This window comes from Centroberyx affinis, unplaced genomic scaffold, assembly GCF_046629955.1.
Source record: "Centroberyx affinis isolate AG114_WGS23_722 - 3 ecotype Tasmania unplaced genomic scaffold, CSIRO-AGI_Caff_v1 ptg001368l_1, whole genome shotgun sequence".
Taxonomy (NCBI): Eukaryota; Metazoa; Chordata; class Actinopteri; order Beryciformes; family Berycidae; genus Centroberyx; species Centroberyx affinis.
Window position 1 is genome coordinate 337,649 of NW_027279855.1, and position 19,710 is coordinate 357,358.

Consider the following 19,710-nt stretch of genomic DNA (forward strand, 5'->3'; position numbering starts at 1 on the left):
TAAGAGAATGAATGATGCATATTGTCACTTTGATAATTTTTTCTAATCTCAATCCCATTAGTTCTTCTGTTTTACGTCAATACCAAGATTAAAATAGAACTGCCTGCAGTCCCATTCAAATGTCATCTCTCACACACACACAAACACACACATGTGTCATAGGTACCTGTGCCATGACGTCATGTGACCAGATGTCGGAGGCGGTGGTGATGTGCTGTCCCTTGGTGCTCTCCGACTCCGAGGGCCTGAGCAGAGTGGGGCCGAACACGGTGGCCAGGTTATGGAGGGACATCTTGTTGATGGGCTCCTTCTCTGCCACCCTGCAGGAACCAACAAACAACAAACGGGGCGGTCAGGAAGGTCACAGTACAAACGGGTGTGAGGTGTTCCATTTTGTCAAAGGCAGCCATAACAAATGTATAAAAAACAGTAGGAGACCGTGGGAGGCTCCCAGGTGGGAATGTGAAGCAGGGCATCGCTGGAAAAAGAACAAGTCTGCTCAGTCGACTTTCCCTGGATCTTTAGGTGAGCAGTGGGTGTGTGTGCGTGTGTGTACCTCTTGAGGTGCTCCAGCAGGGAGAGGAAGGTGATGAGGTTGGGGTCGGGCAGGGAGCGCAGGAGGTGCATCATACAGTTCTCCTTGGCTGCCGGGTCTGAGAGAGCTGAGGAGGAAGGAGAGCCAAAATGATGTCAGGACAGCCCTTTATCAGTCGTTCCAGCACCTAAAACTAAAACAATCACACACTTCCTGGCCTAGGCTTCGAGGCTGAGAGGTGAAAGGTCACACCTATGCCCTCCATGAAGGCGGGGTAGAGGCGGTCGGTGAGCAGGGGCTCCGGCAGCTCCCTGAAGTACAGCTTCAGAGTTCCCGCGATGGCGTTGATGTCCATGTCGCTCAGCATCACCAGGATATCTTTGGTATCTACAGGAGAGAGAGAGTAGGGAGGCAGAGACGGAAGGCAGGCAGACAGGAAAAAAAGATAGAAGGGACTAAATTATTACAGACTCACAATAACACAGCTGCTCTCGTCTCATTCTGTGTCCAGGAATGATGTAATGCACGCGCTAACACAACATCCAGACAGAGACAGATGCAGACATGCTTTCTAATCACAGACATAAACGCAGGCTGATACTGAGCTCTGCTCGCTCGGCCTCTGTGGGGTAAACCATGACCAGAGCTAAAAGACTGTTATTCAACATATAATTGACAGCTGTTGCTCTTCATCTCCCTCCTGGCCTCCCTGATGGACATTTCTTACAAATCTGAGAAACAGTGAGACAGAGAGACAGAGTGAATGTAGTCTTACTGGTGTCAAATGCTGTTTTGAGGGCCTGGATGTCGGTGGCCACCCCTGAGATCCTGTAGATTCCCACTTCGTCGATCCCCCTCTTCTCCACTTCCTCAATGCACTGGCGGACTATGTAAGGCACCTTGGAGCGCTCGCGCCTGCGGAGGGAATCACCAGTCAGAGCAATGCTACTTCTCTGATAATGCAAGTGTGTGTGTGTCGTTTTTCAGATCAGAAAAGTTCTAAAGGGGTCAACAGTCTGGTTTCCACTACAGCTGGGCTCGCTGTGGAGAAAAACAGTTGAAACCGTCCATCTAATGTAATGCATGTGTGAACAAAGTTGTAAAATACATTCTGGTATATTCCTGTAAAGTGACCCATTTCAAGAATTCCCTCATATTCCCTGACTTCCCCAGAGAAATGCATCAAATTCCGTGGCTTTCCCTGTCTGGAATACAACTTCTCCCTGATAATCCAGAGATTCCATGACCTTTAGGAAACCTGTTCAAAGATCTGCACTATTTTTTCCCCCCTAATCGTGCTTTCATGAGGGACGTAAGTGGGTTTACTCATTTTGGTTTCAATCCAAGAAATGGACTTACTTCGTCACCACGTTGATTTTGACTCCAAACACCCCACTCTGCTTTTTGGACGGCGTTCTCTTCAAGCTTAGGTCCCGACTCGTAAACTTCATGGAGAATTCCACTTTGATCTGATGATAAACACACAACACAGCTACAGTAAACTATACATCGCTCTAACAAGCCAGCATAAAAAAAGGCCTGATGCAGGATTGGGGGCCCCTTTATGAGCCATGGATTTGTCTTTGTTTACATAGGGATTCATTGATTTGGAGACATTTACTCATGCTGAAATTTCTAGACTGCACTATTGATGCAATCATAGAATGTTATACGTTGAAGCTGTACTTTTTAGACATTTGGATTGTTTCTAAACTTTGGAGCAAAATAGACCTCGAAATTATGAACAGATCCTTTTCTATCAGCAAGTTCTACCTTTCGAAAATCTGTGAGTGCATAAAGTTTCTGGATCAGGGCTTTAAAGCACACGACTCTCAACACAACTCTCACTTTGACTTGACTGCAGCGGTGTAAGAAGATACAGCGCTGTTAGATTGTGACCGCTGTATAAAACACTGTGCAATCAGGAAATGTGGCCAACCTTCCATCGCCCTGGCCAACCATAATACTATATGTGTCATAATCAACATGACAGTCCAATTTCTATTAGCTTGGCTGAGACATGAGCAGGGGATCGTTTAGGGAACCATCTTACCCCGTTCATCTCTATGACGTCCATGTGCCAGTTCTTGGACTGCACTGTCTGAGGGTCCAGCTGAAAGACACAAGAGAGAGAACACATTAGATGATACGTTTTTGTAAGTTTTATAAGGGCATATTAATCCCTTCATACAGCAGGAGATTCACCTTTAGGACACTGCTTCATCAAATGAGATAAAAAGCATCGTCATATGGACCACCAGAGAAATATAGCATGGTGGAAAACACCAATGGAGCCTAATATCATTCTCAGACCATAGCATTCTAACTCTCTTGTCCTAACCATCTCATCTGTCCACAGTCTGTTTAACACTGACACATCCATGACAGGCTTTCTCTCTCTAGCCAACCAGTCATTTGTCTCCATCATGCAGAAGAGGTTGAGAGTTTGGATCAGGGGTATATTTACTACTACTAAGAGAAAAAAAAAGAAGTCGCTGTCTTTCTGTTTACCTCCCTGGGGGAAATTCCCAGACAGGCCTGTCTATATATATAAAAAACGGAAAGTCCTGGGAACCTCAAAATTGCCTCTTATTTTGCTCCTTATTAAATTCCCAGGAAGCCAACATCTGATGAGGAGAAATGCGCTGCAGCCCCCTATGAGGAAGAAGTAGTAGTGAACTATGGGTGCTGTGTCCCCATACGTGTGGTTGTATGTACTGCAGACATTCAGTCCATGCCTAATTGACACAAATTATCTACATTAGGACACACAAAAGCTCCTCTTTCACACATAATCAAACAGTCCATTCACCCCACCAAAGCTAAGGCGCTTATACCCGTGGATCAAATTTACCTCTTCTGATTTCACTGAACAAGAATCACATTGAATGAGCAGAAAGTACATGAAGCAATACAGATGTACGCGCCATGCAGGAATGTTGACGTAAAGGATATTTCAGGCCACAGTGAATGTTAAGCCCATTTTCCAGCTGCCCTCGCCCCCCTCTAAAAATTCCTGGATTTTTACCGGCTATTATCAGAGAAACAGTTCTCATGTGACATATCTCCCTCCCTCTACATGCCATTCGCTTTTATTGAACTCCAATTGACACCAAAACCAAATTATCAACCAAATCTTCCAATTAATGTGTGCATTCAGAATGCCTTCATTGGATGAACGGGGCAAGAGTTGGTGTGTCTTGAAAATTTAAACTTCGGAACATGGAAGGAGGCACAACACCATAGTAGCATAGATGTGTCATCAGAACAAAGTTTAAAAATGTAACAAAATGTAAAAATAAAAAATCCAAATGCTACTGTGACAAGCTTGGTCAGTTTCACCCAAAACTCTCACCACCATCTTTGCTTTTGTTTGTTGGACGTCCCGCCTTAGACAGCACTTCTCACCAATTGCTAACATTGCCCGCGGTTACATCCCGCCTCATTTCAAGCCTCTCAGCTGTGGAAGAGAGGTCTTCCACCTGAGAGTTCTTTCTATGAAATGGACTAGAATAAGGTGCTAAGTAAGCAAGTTTTATTCTTCGACATGTAGACGCACAAAGCAGTCAGACCTAAAGGTAATAAAAAGCTTGTTTCTTATCTGCTACGAAAGCCGTTTCAAAATTTTTAAAACGTAGGTCGGAGGTAGGACATCTGGGAAAGCTACAGGTTACTAAAAAAAAACCCAGGAATTTCATAAAGGAGAAGAGGCACTCTGGAAATCGGGCTTAACATTCAGCATGGCCGGCATTATCCTCTAAGCTGCTGCATTCTTTTTAACCTCTAGTCGAGCCTCGTCTTCTCCGGTTCTTGCCGGTTCTAGAGAAGCTGTCGTTTTGGGAGGGGGCCAGATATCGCTGCTTTACAACTGCACTGAGACAGTCACTAAGTGTTCTTCGGGAAAGAAGGATGGCACTCATGTTTCCCACATTTCCCCTTGGCAGTCTCTTGGGGGGTCCGACCGGGGCTGCAATTTGGCTCAGTCACTTGATCTACTTCACCACTCACATTCTCAAGGTCTGGGCCGCACTTCCCATGATGCCCTGAGAGAAGATCCTGACACATGATGGATGGGAGGTTGTTGAGTTTTACACGTTTTTCTCCCGGAGTCTTCGCTCCACTCAGCTTGCTGCGTGAGGTGAACAGCATGAAGCTCACAACAGCTAATGCCTTTTCTTTTACAGGCTGATTCAGCGGCTGACTGTGTATCGCAATTACACTACGCTGTTATGTCATTACTACCCTGCGTAGTGGTGTGCTGGCCTTAGAAGAACATAATAGTTGTTGGGTGAGCACAAGGCCAGCACACTTCTCTTATTGTCAGCATTAGGCTGCAAGCATTAAAAGTTCTCAGTGAGCGTATTTCATTACCTCGTAAAAAGGCCATTTGGCATCGGTTTCACGCACTCCTATTATCGTTAGCGCTCATTTTCCCAGCAGGGTTTGGGTTTGAGACCGGGGGACGGGTAATCACTGCAATGGCGTCTTTACACAACCACTGCCAAGAAGTGAAGTGGGCAAGGATCCAGGTCACATGCACAACGCCTCTTGTAGCCCCTCAGAGGGAAAAAACGCTGTTCCTCCCACCTATTTCCTCTCTATTACCCTCGGCTAATTTCTCACAAACCTGATTAAAAATAAATGGAGTCAAATAGGGTTGTAAAAATAAAGAGGATCCTTACTGTCAGCAGCTATACTTGCTGACCCTTGTAAAAACTGTATCTTCAACTGGGCTCCTTTTATTAAAAAAAAAAAACCTTTAGAGGAACTTGGCCCATTTCCCCTTTCCTTTTCTGGGAAATGAGTTGGTTTAAGGGGACGACCGCAAACTGCTTAGCTAAGCAGGCACGGAGCAAACTCAAACTGAATTAGTTTGTGCTAAATATTATGCTCTGAATCAAGAGCAGGATGACAGGAGATGGGTTGCATGACAAGACTGATAAAGACACACTGGTGTTGGAAATGAATTGGGGGGAAATATCCAGTTGGCTGGTTAAAACAAAGCAGGAAGAGGATTTAGGGTTTTAACCTGAGTGACAGCCTCTTTTAAAATACAATGAAAAAAATGTTTTGCACATTGTATGACCAACCCTCTTCTGTATTCACCTAAGAGTGGACATGCAGCGCAAAGAAACCTGTCATTGCATGGTGGAAAAATAAACCTCTAATAACTGTATTCAATACATTTTAATACTTTTTAAGGCCTTAAATTTAGACAACTAACTTTTTCAGACTTTTTAAGGACTTGCGGATACCCTGCCAGCTTACATTAATATCTCCTTTGATATTAGTCTAAAGAGATGAAAAACACAAAGGCCAATTTCCGTTTTTAAGAATGCTTGAAAAAGATGATGTGCACGAGTGTCTGTGTGTGTGCACATGTCTAGGCAGAGATGAAAGGCAGAAGTGTCTTGTGGTGTATAAGAGATATCTTCAGGCGAATGTGGTCTCCATTAGGATCGCATCACTGCGATGTCAAAGCTCTCTTTGTAGGACCGTGAAGACTATCGAGCAAATATGATTGAGGAGCGTCCAAAAAGGTCGGCAGCCCAAGGCAACGCACAGAAATACTTAAAATCTTGCGGATCGTACCATACCGCGATTTGTACGCATACCAGCTGGTAGGGGGCACACACTTCAAGCTTTGTTCCTGCTTATACAATAAATAACTGTGTGTGTGTGTGCGTGTGGATGTGTGTGTGTGTGTGTGTGTGTGTGTATGTGTGTTTGGAGGAGAGAGATCTGTTCAACCAGCATGACGCTCTGTTGTATGGGAACACATTGTTCTTTAAACGGCCTGTGTCTCTGAGGGCAACTCCAGCTGTGCATGTGTGTGTGTGTGTGTGTGTGTGTGTGTGTGTGTGTGTTTGTGTGTGTGTCAGGTCTGGGGCTCAGCTGGTTATGGTGCAACCCATTTTCTTTCTCTAAGCCCCGTCTAGTTGACTAAACCTCATCCCTGCATGCTTACACACACATACACACACACACATCCTCATGTCATCGCCCCTCTATGTATTTGAGCATTAGATATAGGGCAGAATGCGTCAGGAGGCATGTGGCTGCCATGTGTTACTGGACACTTGTAGGCTCCGAATAAAATGCATTGTTGGCTACAGTATCTTTTCATATCCATAGTTTGACTCTCTGTCAGTAGTCAGTTTGAGGGAAATATAGACCAGTGTACAGGCAGTAATATCATCACAGGGAGTCTTAACTTTACAGATAGAGCAGACAGCTGTTGGCCTGGATCTGCACACGCTGCTATGCCCCTCCCTAACTGAACTGCAAGGACAGAACAAAGCAGATAAGACAAGTAATGGTGTTTTGTCACCACATGGTCTTTGTTTCATAGAGAGAACAGACGGCCAACTTTGACCTTGACAGTTGTCTTTTCTTTTTCGTTGAATTCTACTAAAAGTGCGGTTGAGAGTGTCTGTTTTTTCGAACACAGAGATGCAACCAGGGACGTAGTGGAGGCTAAACTCATTTTACTTACCTTTTTATTTGTGGACCTTTATGACAATTCATAGTATGCAAGTTATATGACGACAGGGCCTTTTAGGGAGAAAAAGCATACATGAATGCTTTTCTGAAAATGCATTAGATTATTGTTTATAGATTGGAGACTTGCATGTTTCTTTGCTTTTTATATTAAAGATTGTGGGGTTGGGTGCTCTTTGGACAGAAACTAGTAAAAATGTGGCAAAAAGAGACATTCAAGGCACTCCAAAAATCATCAAATCAACCCTTAATTCTTTAGGTTTTTACTATTTTTTTGCTTTATGATTATCACTGACCAGTTTACCAATCTTTTTATTTACCACTAAATCACTGGATGCAGCACGGAACATTATGACATTGTTTACACACCTACTAGTGTTCACCTACTACCTACTACTTCAACATTAGTTCCCCTATTTCTTTAGCTCAATAAGAAACACATATTCTCATTGGGGGGAAACAAAAAGGAACTGTTCCCGCCCGGTTTCGAACCGAGGACCTTTCGCGTGTTAGGCGAACGTGATAACCACTACACTACGGGAACTGGCTGAGTACACTGCCCCGCTTTCTGCAAACATAATCTCCCCCCCTCCCTCCTCTGCATGCCTGCCTGCAACATGTGAGCCAGGCTGCCTGCTACTCTTATGCTGCCACTCTTCCTTGCGTTGCCCTGCTGAAGCCCATGGGAGACAGAGAGCAGCTAGACAGACGCAGTGGGACACACAGAGGTCCGGGCCCCTCCTGGTCCTGGAGCTGTTTACATTATTATATTACCAGTACAACACCCAGGGGGCTTCAGAGGAGGGGCTCAACACAAACAGCATGGTAGTAGGGGAATAATAGTTGCAGGTTTTTTGATTTGGGAGAGAATGGAGAGTGTGAATTCAGCACATGCATGTATGAATTACCAACTGGGAATGCAAAGAAAATGCCCAAGGACCCCAGAACACTAAGGGTCCAGAAAGATTGACGGTACCATGTTAGTGTGTAGGTACATGTGAAAACTCTCAACTGTTATTCCCCAACCTCTGCTGTATCATTTGTTAGTAATTCCAATTTCTGTTCATAGCGCCATGGGAGTTTTCTAATTTCTAGTTGTCACATTCAAATTTGCGTACTATTATGGCCGTCTTTGATATTTATTATCGTGTGCATAACCTGACAGGGTGGGCACTTGATTATTGGGGAACTTGAAGGCGCTAATGTATGATGTACAGGGTTGATAGGTGATTGCTAAGTGTGTGTGTGTGTGTGTGTGTGTGTGTGTGTGTGTGTGTGTGTGTGTGTGTGTGTGTGGGGGGGGTTATCTAATGTACTTGGCCCTGGGGCCCTTAGGTGGCATTATCCATCCATCAGCACCCATGAAGGTTCTTCATGTGTGCTGAGATTCTTCAAAAGAAAACCTTCTGTGCTGACATACGTGAAGTTGTGAAATGCATACCTGCAATATGTGCACAAAAAGTGCTGAAATGATTCCTGAATGCATTTATTTTGGATTTCTTTGTGTTACATCCATCCACACAACTGGAAAGGATTTTCTAGACACACAGAGTATAAATTTATAAATTTCAGCACATTTTGTATCATAAGTTATTCTTTGGGTTATAATTAAGGGTGGGGTGTGGATCTTTGATTGTTCTGCTTTTGGAATTTTATACACTCACATAAATTAAGAATTTCATTTTCGAAACTGCTACTACTTTGCATAGATCTAAGACAAAAAATCAAAATAAGGCTGTTCTGAAATAGCAGAAGAAAATGTACCAAACATCAAGTCAGTTGCATATGAATTAATGTGCAAAGGCTTTAATAATCAAATCCCCACACACTTAATTAGCCCATTGTTGCTTTGCTGGAGAGCGAATGTATTTTGGCGAAGATATTCAAAATACAACTTGATCTTTTGATATGCTAAATTAATGAATTTCTCTTTAATTTGTCCTTTGTGTTTCATCACACTTTTCTAGGGCTGTTCTCTAGCTGATTAAATATTCATTCAGCAACAGAAAGCTTTTTATTAGTCCTTTAATTAGAACGTAGCTCATACTGCATGGCTGCTTGGTTTAAGCGGGATTACAGCGCTATCCTGGGAACTGTTTGTGCAAAGATTGAGGTTATTTCTTTTCATCTAACACATCACGCTATATTGGCTTCATAGAGTGCAATGAGGCTATTTTTAGACAAAGAACCACATAAGCATAATGTTTCTATGTGCATCAGCAATGGCAAGCCTCTTTACTCAACGGCTGCTGATGTCACCGCGGTCATGTGAGGTCTTTGACTCGGTTGCCATGTTGCCTTCTGCCCTGCACTTCCTCGTTTGAGCCAATCGGCGGGGGTTTCTAGCCAGCGCAGGGTTGTGATTTGCAGAGTAGCGTAGCATCTCTGCAGGCGCTGTGCACTTCTCTTATAGAGTCTGTAAACAGCAACATACAGACACGTACTACAAGACTTATGCAACGCGGCCCTGCGTGCAGCCTGCGTGCAGCCTGCGTGAGTAAGGGTGCTGATGCACACAGAAGTGTGAGCTGTCCTGCCCTCACCAGCAGGGACAGAGGGAAATATCCCTTTAATGTTCTGAACTAGAGCTGGAAACAAGTGTTCTCTCCATCCAGCTGTGTCTAACAGTGATCAAAACAGAGTAGGAGAGAGGAATGCTTTGGCGATAAAACCAGTGATGTGGTGGTAAATAAATATGAACTCCAGTCGGTGATCAAAAGCCAAATAATCACCAATATAAAGAAAAGTCAATTATATTTCCAGAAAAAGCATTAAGTTATGCTTTTTTCCTTAAAAAGGCCCTATGCTCATATAAGTCTCTCAACAGTTTGAAACTAGTCAGTATGACCTTTACTATGAATTTAAGATTTATGTCTGCCTAAAAAGGAGGCTAAACTCTACTCTTTAAATAAAAAGGTGTGTAAACTGAGAACTATTATGTAAAACCCATGAGATGAAGATGAATGCGAAACACTGCTGCTTCCCATGGATAGATAAACTAACCCTCAAATCTCAGACGTAATCTAGTGCGGCAGTAACAAAATCACATGTGCTATCAAGAGAGCGGGATTTCAAAACAACCACATTTTTGTCCTCTGATGACCCTTGTGTTTCTCTTGGAGAGATCTAGTGTTTTTCAGTGCTCTGCCTTGTGGGAACATTGCGTAGTTGTGGCCTAGCTAATTACCTAACTATGCAGGTCATTTGCAATCTCAAGCACTAACAGCATGTTCCATCTGAAAGCCATTAGATCATCTCCATGTATGTTCACTCATCGGAGTCGACAAATTACCGTCACTGTAACAGAAGTATGATGTTTCAGTCTTGTAGCCTGTGGTCAGTATGGTGATCAGGGCTCCCACTGTGGCTCTGATGTAAAATTCCAGTGACTTTTCCATGACTTTCAATTAACTAAGTTGAAGTGCTTCCATGACCTAAAAATTATATTCCTTCCTGGTTTGTTAATGTTGTTTTTCAGGTCAGAAAGATTCTAAAGCGGTCAACAGTCTGGTTTGCACTCCAGTTGGGCTCACTGTGGAGAAAGACAGCTGAAAACCTCCATCTGACACAATGAATGTGTGAAACAAGTTGTAAAATACATTCTGGTATATTCCTGCATGGTGACGCATTTGTAAAACTCTCTGATATTCCCCGACTTCCCCAAACAATTGATAAAATTCCCTGAATTTGTCTGGAATACACCTCTTAAACTTCCATGATATTCCAGTAAATCCCATGACCAGTGGGAACGCTGGGTCATCATCTTTGTGGAGAAACAACTGCTGGCCTTAACAGCACCCCTGTTATTATCTTAGCAGGCCTGTGATGAACGCACCAGAGGTCGACATCTTCCAACACTTGCCCACTAATGAGGTGATTAATGTCTTGTTGTCGCCCTACTGAGATTAAAACCACCCTGCCCCACAGCCAGATGTGGCGGGTCGGACCCGTCCAAGAGAGAGGGTCATTCTGGGTATCACAACCTGAGAAAGCTTTACTGACCTGTCGGCCTCCTCCTGGAGCTCATTAACCAATCACAGAGCCTGCGAGAGGGGAATGGATTGGGGCCAATAAAGGGCTATGCCCCCCGGCGGGGACAGGCAGAGATTTATGTGGCCTATAAAAAAAGGCCATTAGGGGCCTGGCTGGCATTTTAGGCACGCAGGAGGGATGAAACCCTAATATCTCATCTGCACTAATCAACATACTCAAATGGAAGGGCAGAATTTTGTATGTGGGCTAAAATGCGGCGGGGGCGAGAGGTGGGATGAGGGAGGAGGAGGAGGGGCGGGTGATAATGGCTGGATGCGATTCTCGTCCACGGCTTATCTGGCAGGACGGCTCCATTGTTCTTGCCGCTAAGCTGGCTGAAGCTCGACAAAGATAGAAACCAAACCTGCGCCGCAAACAGGTCACCAGCCATAAGAACATAATGTCAAACCAACAGCACAAAAACACCGTCTACCGCTGAGTAACTGCTTGATCATCAGTCTTTTGCCGGGACATAAAAATACATTATGTCTGGTTCTAGTCCAATTAGTGTTCCCAGCCAGCCCCCGCCCCCCTCCCCTTCCTCCCATCTCATCACGCAGTGTCTTAATTAGAAGCCGCTCGAGGCTGAGCGAGAGAGGACAATTCCCCGGTGTACTTCCATACCCTCACACACATCCTCACTTACATCCACATTCCTCTCCAACACCCTGTAAATAGCACGCATACCACACAGATGCGCACAAACACAAAAAGCAATATGCCCCAAAGTCCGCTTTCCCAGCCCCCCCTTCACTAATCTCCTTGAAAATTACACTTTGAAGTCATCCTTCCTCATACTTATCTGCAGGTTTCAGAACAAGACCTTGTCAATGCTACCTGGAATTGGATTTAACCCAAATAAAGAACAAAAAGCCGGCAATATTGTTTATTTCCAACTGAACATAGCTAATAAAAGTTTTGAAACTATAACTGGGCACTGCGAGATAAAGGACAACAGGAAATGATGTCCAGCTGTATTTATAAAGCATATGTGAGGAAAACAAAACATGTTTGGCATCCTGTATTCACCCTGTCTTGTATTAATCAAGACATGCATGTGGGTCAAACTTACTGTGACCAACTGGAAGTGCAGTGATGTAGTACAAAATACTAAAATGTACTGCCAGTCTCATTCACATGTTTTGGCGAAACTACACAATTCATGGCATTTGCCTTATTTGGTTTGCCTTACTTTCTAATTCTCGACTAAATTTCACAAAATGTAAAAAGCTGTCGATACTAACCATCAAAATTAACATTATTGATCATTACATGGTGAAACAGACCTCTAGCAACTTTGAGAACCTGCAAATTGCCTGTCATATTACTGTTTTAGGTGATAATGGGAGATGATTGCACAGTACAGCCACTCCATGTGCAAACAGCATCAACCTTTTCGTAGTAGCAAAAATGCAGAGGGACAGAAGGAAGAAAGGGAGTTTTGGGGGAGAACCAGTAAGAGCTGGAGGCGACTGACCACACAAACATCGCAACAGAAGTTTACTCGGAAAACGTGGCCATCAAAGCCTCATTCAAAATGAATGAATGGGACTTCACAGAGCAGTGTGAGTGTGCAAGGACACGCCGCTGTAGGGAGATTTATGTGCGGGACGAGAGCAAGCGAGCGCAATCACATGTAACTAACTGCAAAGCTGACAACTTTGGATAGAAATAAAATCCATTTGTACCAAAGAGCAACAGACCGCAGCGGCACAAAGTGAAACCGAGTGCAAAGCCAGTCATCAGTTTCTAAACCATTTGGTAGAGAACAACCTAGAGCCACAGACGGAGCGAGAGAGAGGCTTCCTCCTTGATCATGTTCTTCAGTGTTGAGACATGTGGGAGCGTCACAAAGGGAGTGGCGGCATGAATCAATAAGGGACCAACTGGGCTCAGTGCAGTAAAGTCTGGGCTTATTGTGTGTAATCCCTGTCTTATCCCACTCAGTGTATACCAAGCAGTGGTCAGCCTTCCCCAGGCCGGTATTGAACAATGGAAAGCGCTGAAGCAAAGGTCAAGCCAGCTATCATCTTGGAATACTTTGTCCTTTTGCGCTTGTACCCTAAACAGTTTCTTATGCACATAGATTACAGCTGACGAGATGGGGAGGGACTGCTGCATACGCACGTGCAAACACACTGGAATAAAGAAAAAAATAACAACACACATCTAGGGCTCTCACCCCTGCACATTAGTCATAGTTTCAGCTGCGTGTGCAGAGAACAGACTCACGTGCTTCCACTCTCTCTTCCAGAGCGCCACACGGAAATAGCATCTGGAGAAAAAAAAAGGGTCTTCCTTCATACGCCCAGGCATGAATCACAACCCAGAACCTGCAACTAATCTATGCCATACCTTTAAACACCAGACCTGTGTGTTTGTGTGTGTGTGTGTGTGTGTGTGTGTGTGTGTGTGTGTGTGTGTGTAGGTTCCACAAACATAAGGGTCACTCAGTCCAACCTGAGAGAGGAAACAGGCCCATTCATCGATGCAGTGTTTTAAGAAAGTGACTATAATTGCCCCTTGTGCATATACCTCAATCCCATAATACCACACATAGTGAGCTCCATAAGTATTTGGGCAGCACAATGTTGTTTTTTACCGACTAACTAGAGTTCAAGAAAACAATTAGGAAGGAGAGCCCAGCAAGGTCACAGTTGATTATTCATACAAATACACTGAAAAGGTTGGAAAGACAACCTGACAATAAGATACTGAGAATCTGGAGATGTCATTGTACAAGCCACTGCATGAAAGAAGATTTGACTACATACTACAAACTGCCAACTTTTAATCCAAATTTTACCCTGACATTACAAAATGTCAGTAAAGGTGTAAGTAATTGTGCACAAAATGAAATACTTGCGCTAGACAATATTTTTAGGAGGCTATCTGAGCTAATTTGACAGTTAATTAGTAGGAGAAAAAAAAATGCCTGTAGTTGGGGAAATGCCAAGGGAGCATTAGATTAGTTTCAGCCAGAGGATGGTGTTCCTACAAATGGCCAGCAGGGGGAGCTAGTCTGGCACTGAAACACCTCTGATACCCAAGAAAAATTGGTTGGAAATACCATCATCAGTAGCTTTAAATGAGGAATAAGGAGACTGGTAGATGTGGAGGGAGGATGAGGGCTGAAATAGAGAGGGAAGGAATAAGACAGTGAGGAGATACTAGGAAAGGAGGAGGAAATGGTTGTTTTATGTTTAATGGACAGACTCACTTATTATTATTATTATTATTATTATTATTATTATTATTATTATTATTATTATTATTATATTCCACAGTCCAGCATCTACATATCTATCATTTCATCCTAGAATGCATGACATTGTCTACACATACAGGCTAGATCAGGACACACTGTGTAGGAGGGCTATACACAGAGATGTAGTGGAGGGTAAACCCACCTAAAATCAGTTTACCTATATATCTATTTGCAGACTAGAGTTTACCCACCTTTTTAAGCTGACATTAATTTTGATGACATGTATTCACAGTATACATCATCGTAAGTAGCATCAAACTGATGTAAGTTATATGGGGATAGGGTCATTTAAGGAGAAAAAAAGCATGAATTAATGCTTTTCTGAAAATAGAGCTGATTTTTATTATCTACAGTGGTGGCTGTTATTGCAGGTGATAGTTACCAACCGTTCCATTTCCCTCTACATCACTGGCTCTGCCACAGTCAATAGACCCATCAGACAAGAACAATACTCAGCTGTGTGTTGAAAGAAAGACACCCGGGGAGAGAGCACAGCAAGCACATGGAGAGGGATGCATGAGCATGAAAGACAGACAGAGCAAAACAGATGGCAGTGACACAGTGACAAATAGGAGAGCCGCCACAGAACAAACACAAGGGGACCGAGGGAGAAAGAAGAGAGGAACACACAGTGTGTGCGTGTGTGTGTGTCAGGCAGAGACCTTTTGTCTGAGCAGCTTGCTGCGGACACGGCCCCATAGCTTGGCCCCGGTGTTGGTGTGCCTCTTGAGCACGGGGGTCTGCGGCTGGCCGGCGAGGTTGTGCTGGTTCTGGTCCACGCAGCAGTGCTGCTCCAGGCACTCGCACACCGAGTTCAAGTTTACATCCGACACCAGGATCTCCGTCATCCCAAAGCCTCTGGACCCCCCCTCCGCTGACACGGGGTAGAGGAAGTTACACTACTGAACGCCGCACCGCCGGATGAAAGGTTGTGGCGTTGGAGAGAGGCAGCGACTGACCGAGAAGCAGAGGATGGGGATTTGGTTTGAAAATTCAGAGACGAACGGCACAGAAGAAAAGTCTCCCACAGTTGACGCTCGGTCAGAAATTCACTTCAAGAAGACTACAAGGATGCTTGAGAGAAGATTGGAATGGGACGCTGCCATGGTTTCCTCGATAAAGCCCGACAATAATTCCACGCTGGTGCTCATTCCACAGTCAGCTGCCAACATCTCCTCGCCTCGCAATCTGATTTCCACAACGGCAAACACAGGCGCAGAGCGCTAGAACGAGAGAGAGAGAGTGAGAGAGGGAGAGAGAGAGAGAGAGGAGGAGGAGGAGGATGAGGAGGAGGAGGGGGAGGAGGAGTGTATGAGCTCCCGTTGTCACCGACCGGCCCCGCTTCTCCAGATGTTGATAGACACACCTCCAAAGAGAGGAGGGAGGGAGGGAGGGATGCAATAGGCAATAAACAGGGAGAGAAATAGTCAATGAGAAGCAGGGGAGAGCAGAGAGAGAGAGAGAGCAACCAACGCTGCACTGTGTCTTTGCTCAATGCCTTGACCCCTTGTCAGCCTTTCCCATAGCCAGTCACCACATTCAGGAAGTGAGTAAAGGGAGAGAAAGAGCAATGTGAGAATGAGCTGGAACTGTAAAGTATGCAGGTAATGAATGAGATTGATAGGGACAACAATCCAAAACTCCTCGTAAGACTCAGAACTATTCACTTGTGGATGGAATGCCAGTAAAAAACACACAGTGGAAAACCTCATCTGAGTAGAAATCTAGGAGGCTTTAAAATTATTCTACATTCTCTCTCATATTGTGACAAGAGTCACGTTTTTTTCCCTCTATGCCTTCTCTTTCTGCCCTCTCCTCCTCCTCTTCCTCTCTCTCTGTGCCTGTTGCCATGCCTTTTTCTGCACATGACTTCTCCTCACCACTCTTTTACAGTTCTCTGATTTCCACCATTCCCCTCCCGTTATGGAAGCACTAGATCTGCGAGTACTTACTGTGTGTGTGTGAAAGTGTGTGTGCGCGTTTTTTTCCACTACAATGGTTAACCCTTTCCACTGAGCTGTCTGTTGACGTTGGAAAGTCATTCAAAGACATACGCAAGCACATACGCACACACACACGCACACACACACTCACACACACACACACACCCTCTGAGACATGCAGAGCGAATCACCATCTTTATTCAACAGGACAGCCGGTGCTGGCTGCTCTTAAAAGGCGTATTTCTCTGTATAATGGATCGATAGGGGCAGGGGAGCCTGTGCATGCCTGTCAAATTCCATCTCCATCCACCGTGTCCCATCCCATTTATATTAGCGGAAAAAAAATGTCTGCTGAGGAAAAGGTTACAGACACGAGGCTGCATTTTAAAACCCCCACCAGTCAGACATGCCGTCTCCTGGGCAGAGTGAATGGTATTTGTGATTCAGAGCCACCGTCTACTGGTAGGTAGACTGATGCCTGCTGATTGTGCCGTGATTCATAAAGGGGTCGGGATAAGAGGAGAGGATCGTATACACATGTAACACAATCACCTTGATCTACTGAATTGTCAGGATGTATCCGTTTGGATGGCGAGGTAGATTAGCTCAAGCGAGATGCGGAAATATGTGGACTGTAAAACAGAAAATGTTCTTCCAAAGCAAAATCCCTTTTGTTTCCCCTGCTAGTAAATGGAATGAAAAAAGAAAAAAGTTCTAACGAAAGGAAACAGACCATAAGTGCAAATTTCTAATCCAAGAGGAATAATTGAGGCAATGTTTTTTCAATACTTCCTAAATTTGAAGACGGTATTAAAAGATGCCAATACAAGTTAAAGGATTATTGATATTCTGGGCGATGTTTTGATGATGTCTCCATTCTGTATTATTCCCTTTACTGTAGCAATTACTAGGTGGGATAAATCCATAGATACATGAAGGCTCTGAACAAAGTCATCATGTCTCTAAGCGGCTCCTCAGATAGCACTAGACAGCATGATATCATGAGCGAGTGCAACAGCATGTGGGTTTATGCGTATTCTATGAAGATAGGAACAGATAGGAAAGGTGAGTAGGACGGCCTGTATGTCTGTCTGACTCTCTGACCGATAGCGTGGGGGGAAGAGGGGGGGTTTAGCATGAAAGGCTTCAGTCAACCCACATTGAGGACGCCACAGCGTATTTTTAACTCCCAGCGACTGTAAGCATGAGACGTAAACACTCCATGCGTCACATCTTGGAAAGAATGTCTGGGAAAACCATGTTTTGGAAGAAAGGGGAAAAAAACATATAGGGAGCGATGAGATATTCTGGGGCAAGAAGAGAGAGGGGAGGACAGCACAGAAATAGACTGGGATGTCAGATTTTGATGGAGCACTCGCTTTTCTTAAGCATTGTGTATGTTAACTGTTGTTATGTATGAGCTTTTAACATTTGCTGCAAAAAGAATTCCGCAAACACATTATCAATCAAAAGAAAAATGTCCAAAATATTGGAACCGCTGGACCAAGTGAATCCACCAGAAAACTATGATCCCTTATTGATTTCATGAACCAGAAACACAGATGACGGGCAGAAAACACGGTTTATAAACCTTTAGAAAACTGAAAGAGAATGTGTGGGTGCAGCTCAATAACAGAAAGGCGGTACTGATGTTGCAGACACTCTGCAGACGATCTATTTGATTCACTGAATGTATTTCAAAATCGGAAGATGAACGCAGTGAAGATGGGAACATCCTGTCCCCTTCCCAGTCATCTAGAGCCATGATCTCCACAACGCTGTGGATGTCCATGTGTTAAGTTCGCCTGGCTGTTGGCTTCCCTTCCCTTTACTGTCAAGAAAGCCTGAAAGCCAAAGGAAACTGTCAGAGCGTTCCCCCCAAAACAAAACTAGTCCTCAGCAAATCCTGTCCTACCATTTCAAGTTACTGTATTCACCCTCTCCATTGTTTCCTTATGCCTTCTCTTCTCTGTCTTGTCTCTTGTATTTTCACATTTCCATTCAATACTAAATCCATAAGGTTTCAGGTTCAGGATAAAATACACGCACATGTACAAACACACACATACCCCACCCACAGAAGTACGACTCCTCAGCACTGCAGCAGCTCTCTGGTTTCTATAAGGTCAGGTCAACTAGAGTCCAACACTTCACAACACATCACATCAGCGGCATCCTACTATATACACATGCACGCACTCCCCCACCCCAACACACACACATACATACTGTACATCCATATACCCAATTCCCCACTCTCTCCAGTGTCAGCTCATGCTTTATTTATGGTGTTAAGGACATGTCTGCGTACACATGGGCATGTTAACCCAGAGTGCTGGAGCTTCACACAACTGCACACGCATTAAACAGGCTTAGTGGTTCTGTGCAGACTGCAGACAGACCGGCCACACTCGCCCAAGCCCTAATTTACTCCATACATGACATTTAAATACAACATAATGACAGGACAGTGCTGTGCCAGGATAATATTTGTCTGTGTAGTGTTGGGACCGAAATATATTTAAACTCGCTGGTTTTCTCGGTTGGTCGGGTATTGCCGTGCGTAAGAAGAGAGCAACGTTGGCCCAGTGTTTTCCTACAAGGCCCTCATTTACAGATAAAAGTGAAGAGAGAGAAATAAATAAACCCTAAGAAAGAATGAACTGTGTGTGGCCTTGAGGATGTAAGGCATGAGAATGATATGGAGAGGGAAGAGGCGAGAGGGAGAGGAGTTCAAAAGGGAGATAAACCAAGATTTGGTTCGAGAGTGGGAGACTACATGAAAGAGAAGGGGAAAGAGAGAAATTAAAGTGGTAATCCTCGAGATCTCCATTCTATTTCTTTGGTGCTAAGCGGTCATTGTTGTGGTGTTTTCGCACTGCAGACACCAGACACCGGGTGTTTAGAACAGCAAATGTAAAAGCTTTCATGAACTGGTTATAGGTTGAACAGCTATTGTGTGATATCACTAACGGACATTTAATTATATGAAAATGCCGTAGATTATTACTTTAAAGATACAGATAAAACCAAATCATTACAAGCTAAAAGGTAAGAGAGCAGATGGTGCAGCCCTGAGTGCCTATGCTCTGACATCAGGACCAGTACTTTCTCTTAATTATAGATGGGCTGGGTGGCACAGCCCCTCATAAAGCTGCTCCATATGATCAGACAAGAAGGGGGAGGGAGTGTTGAACTAGGTTCTGGTTTCCACTCAAACCCCATCTGGGACTTCAGCCTCTCCCTGACGAGCGTCGTGATTCTGTTGATTCTGCGATTCTCCTGCCTCCACTCTTGCAGGCTTCAGCAGTGGCCTGCCAATCACAGAGGCCTCCGAGAGCAGGAGGTAAATTAATGATCAATTTAACGGCTGCAGCGCTCCGACATGAATATGGAGCGGCTCCGGATCCGTGCCCGGCTAATGAACAAGG

The 19,710-nt window shown here is 44.3% G+C and overlaps 1 protein-coding gene and 1 non-coding gene across 2 annotated transcripts in view; both read right to left on the reverse strand.

Annotated features, from left to right (window-relative positions):
• Positions 1–19,710, reverse strand: part of abr (ABR activator of RhoGEF and GTPase) — a gene marked incomplete at its 5' end in the record, with an annotated part of 63,386 nt that overhangs the window by 4,015 nt on the left and 39,661 nt on the right. Inside the window, 6 exons of the mRNA XM_071525934.1 lie at positions 167–320; positions 557–662; positions 788–922; positions 1,311–1,450; positions 1,895–2,004; positions 2,589–2,648. Of these exons, the coding sequence (XP_071382035.1) occupies positions 167–320; positions 557–662; positions 788–922; positions 1,311–1,450; positions 1,895–2,004; positions 2,589–2,648 (705 nt within the window). The remainder of the gene's footprint in view (positions 1–166; positions 321–556; positions 663–787; positions 923–1,310; positions 1,451–1,894; positions 2,005–2,588; positions 2,649–19,710) is intronic.
• Positions 7,508–7,580, reverse strand: trnav-aac (transfer RNA valine (anticodon AAC)). The gene has a single exon. It is a non-coding gene; the product is annotated as a tRNA-Val (tRNA).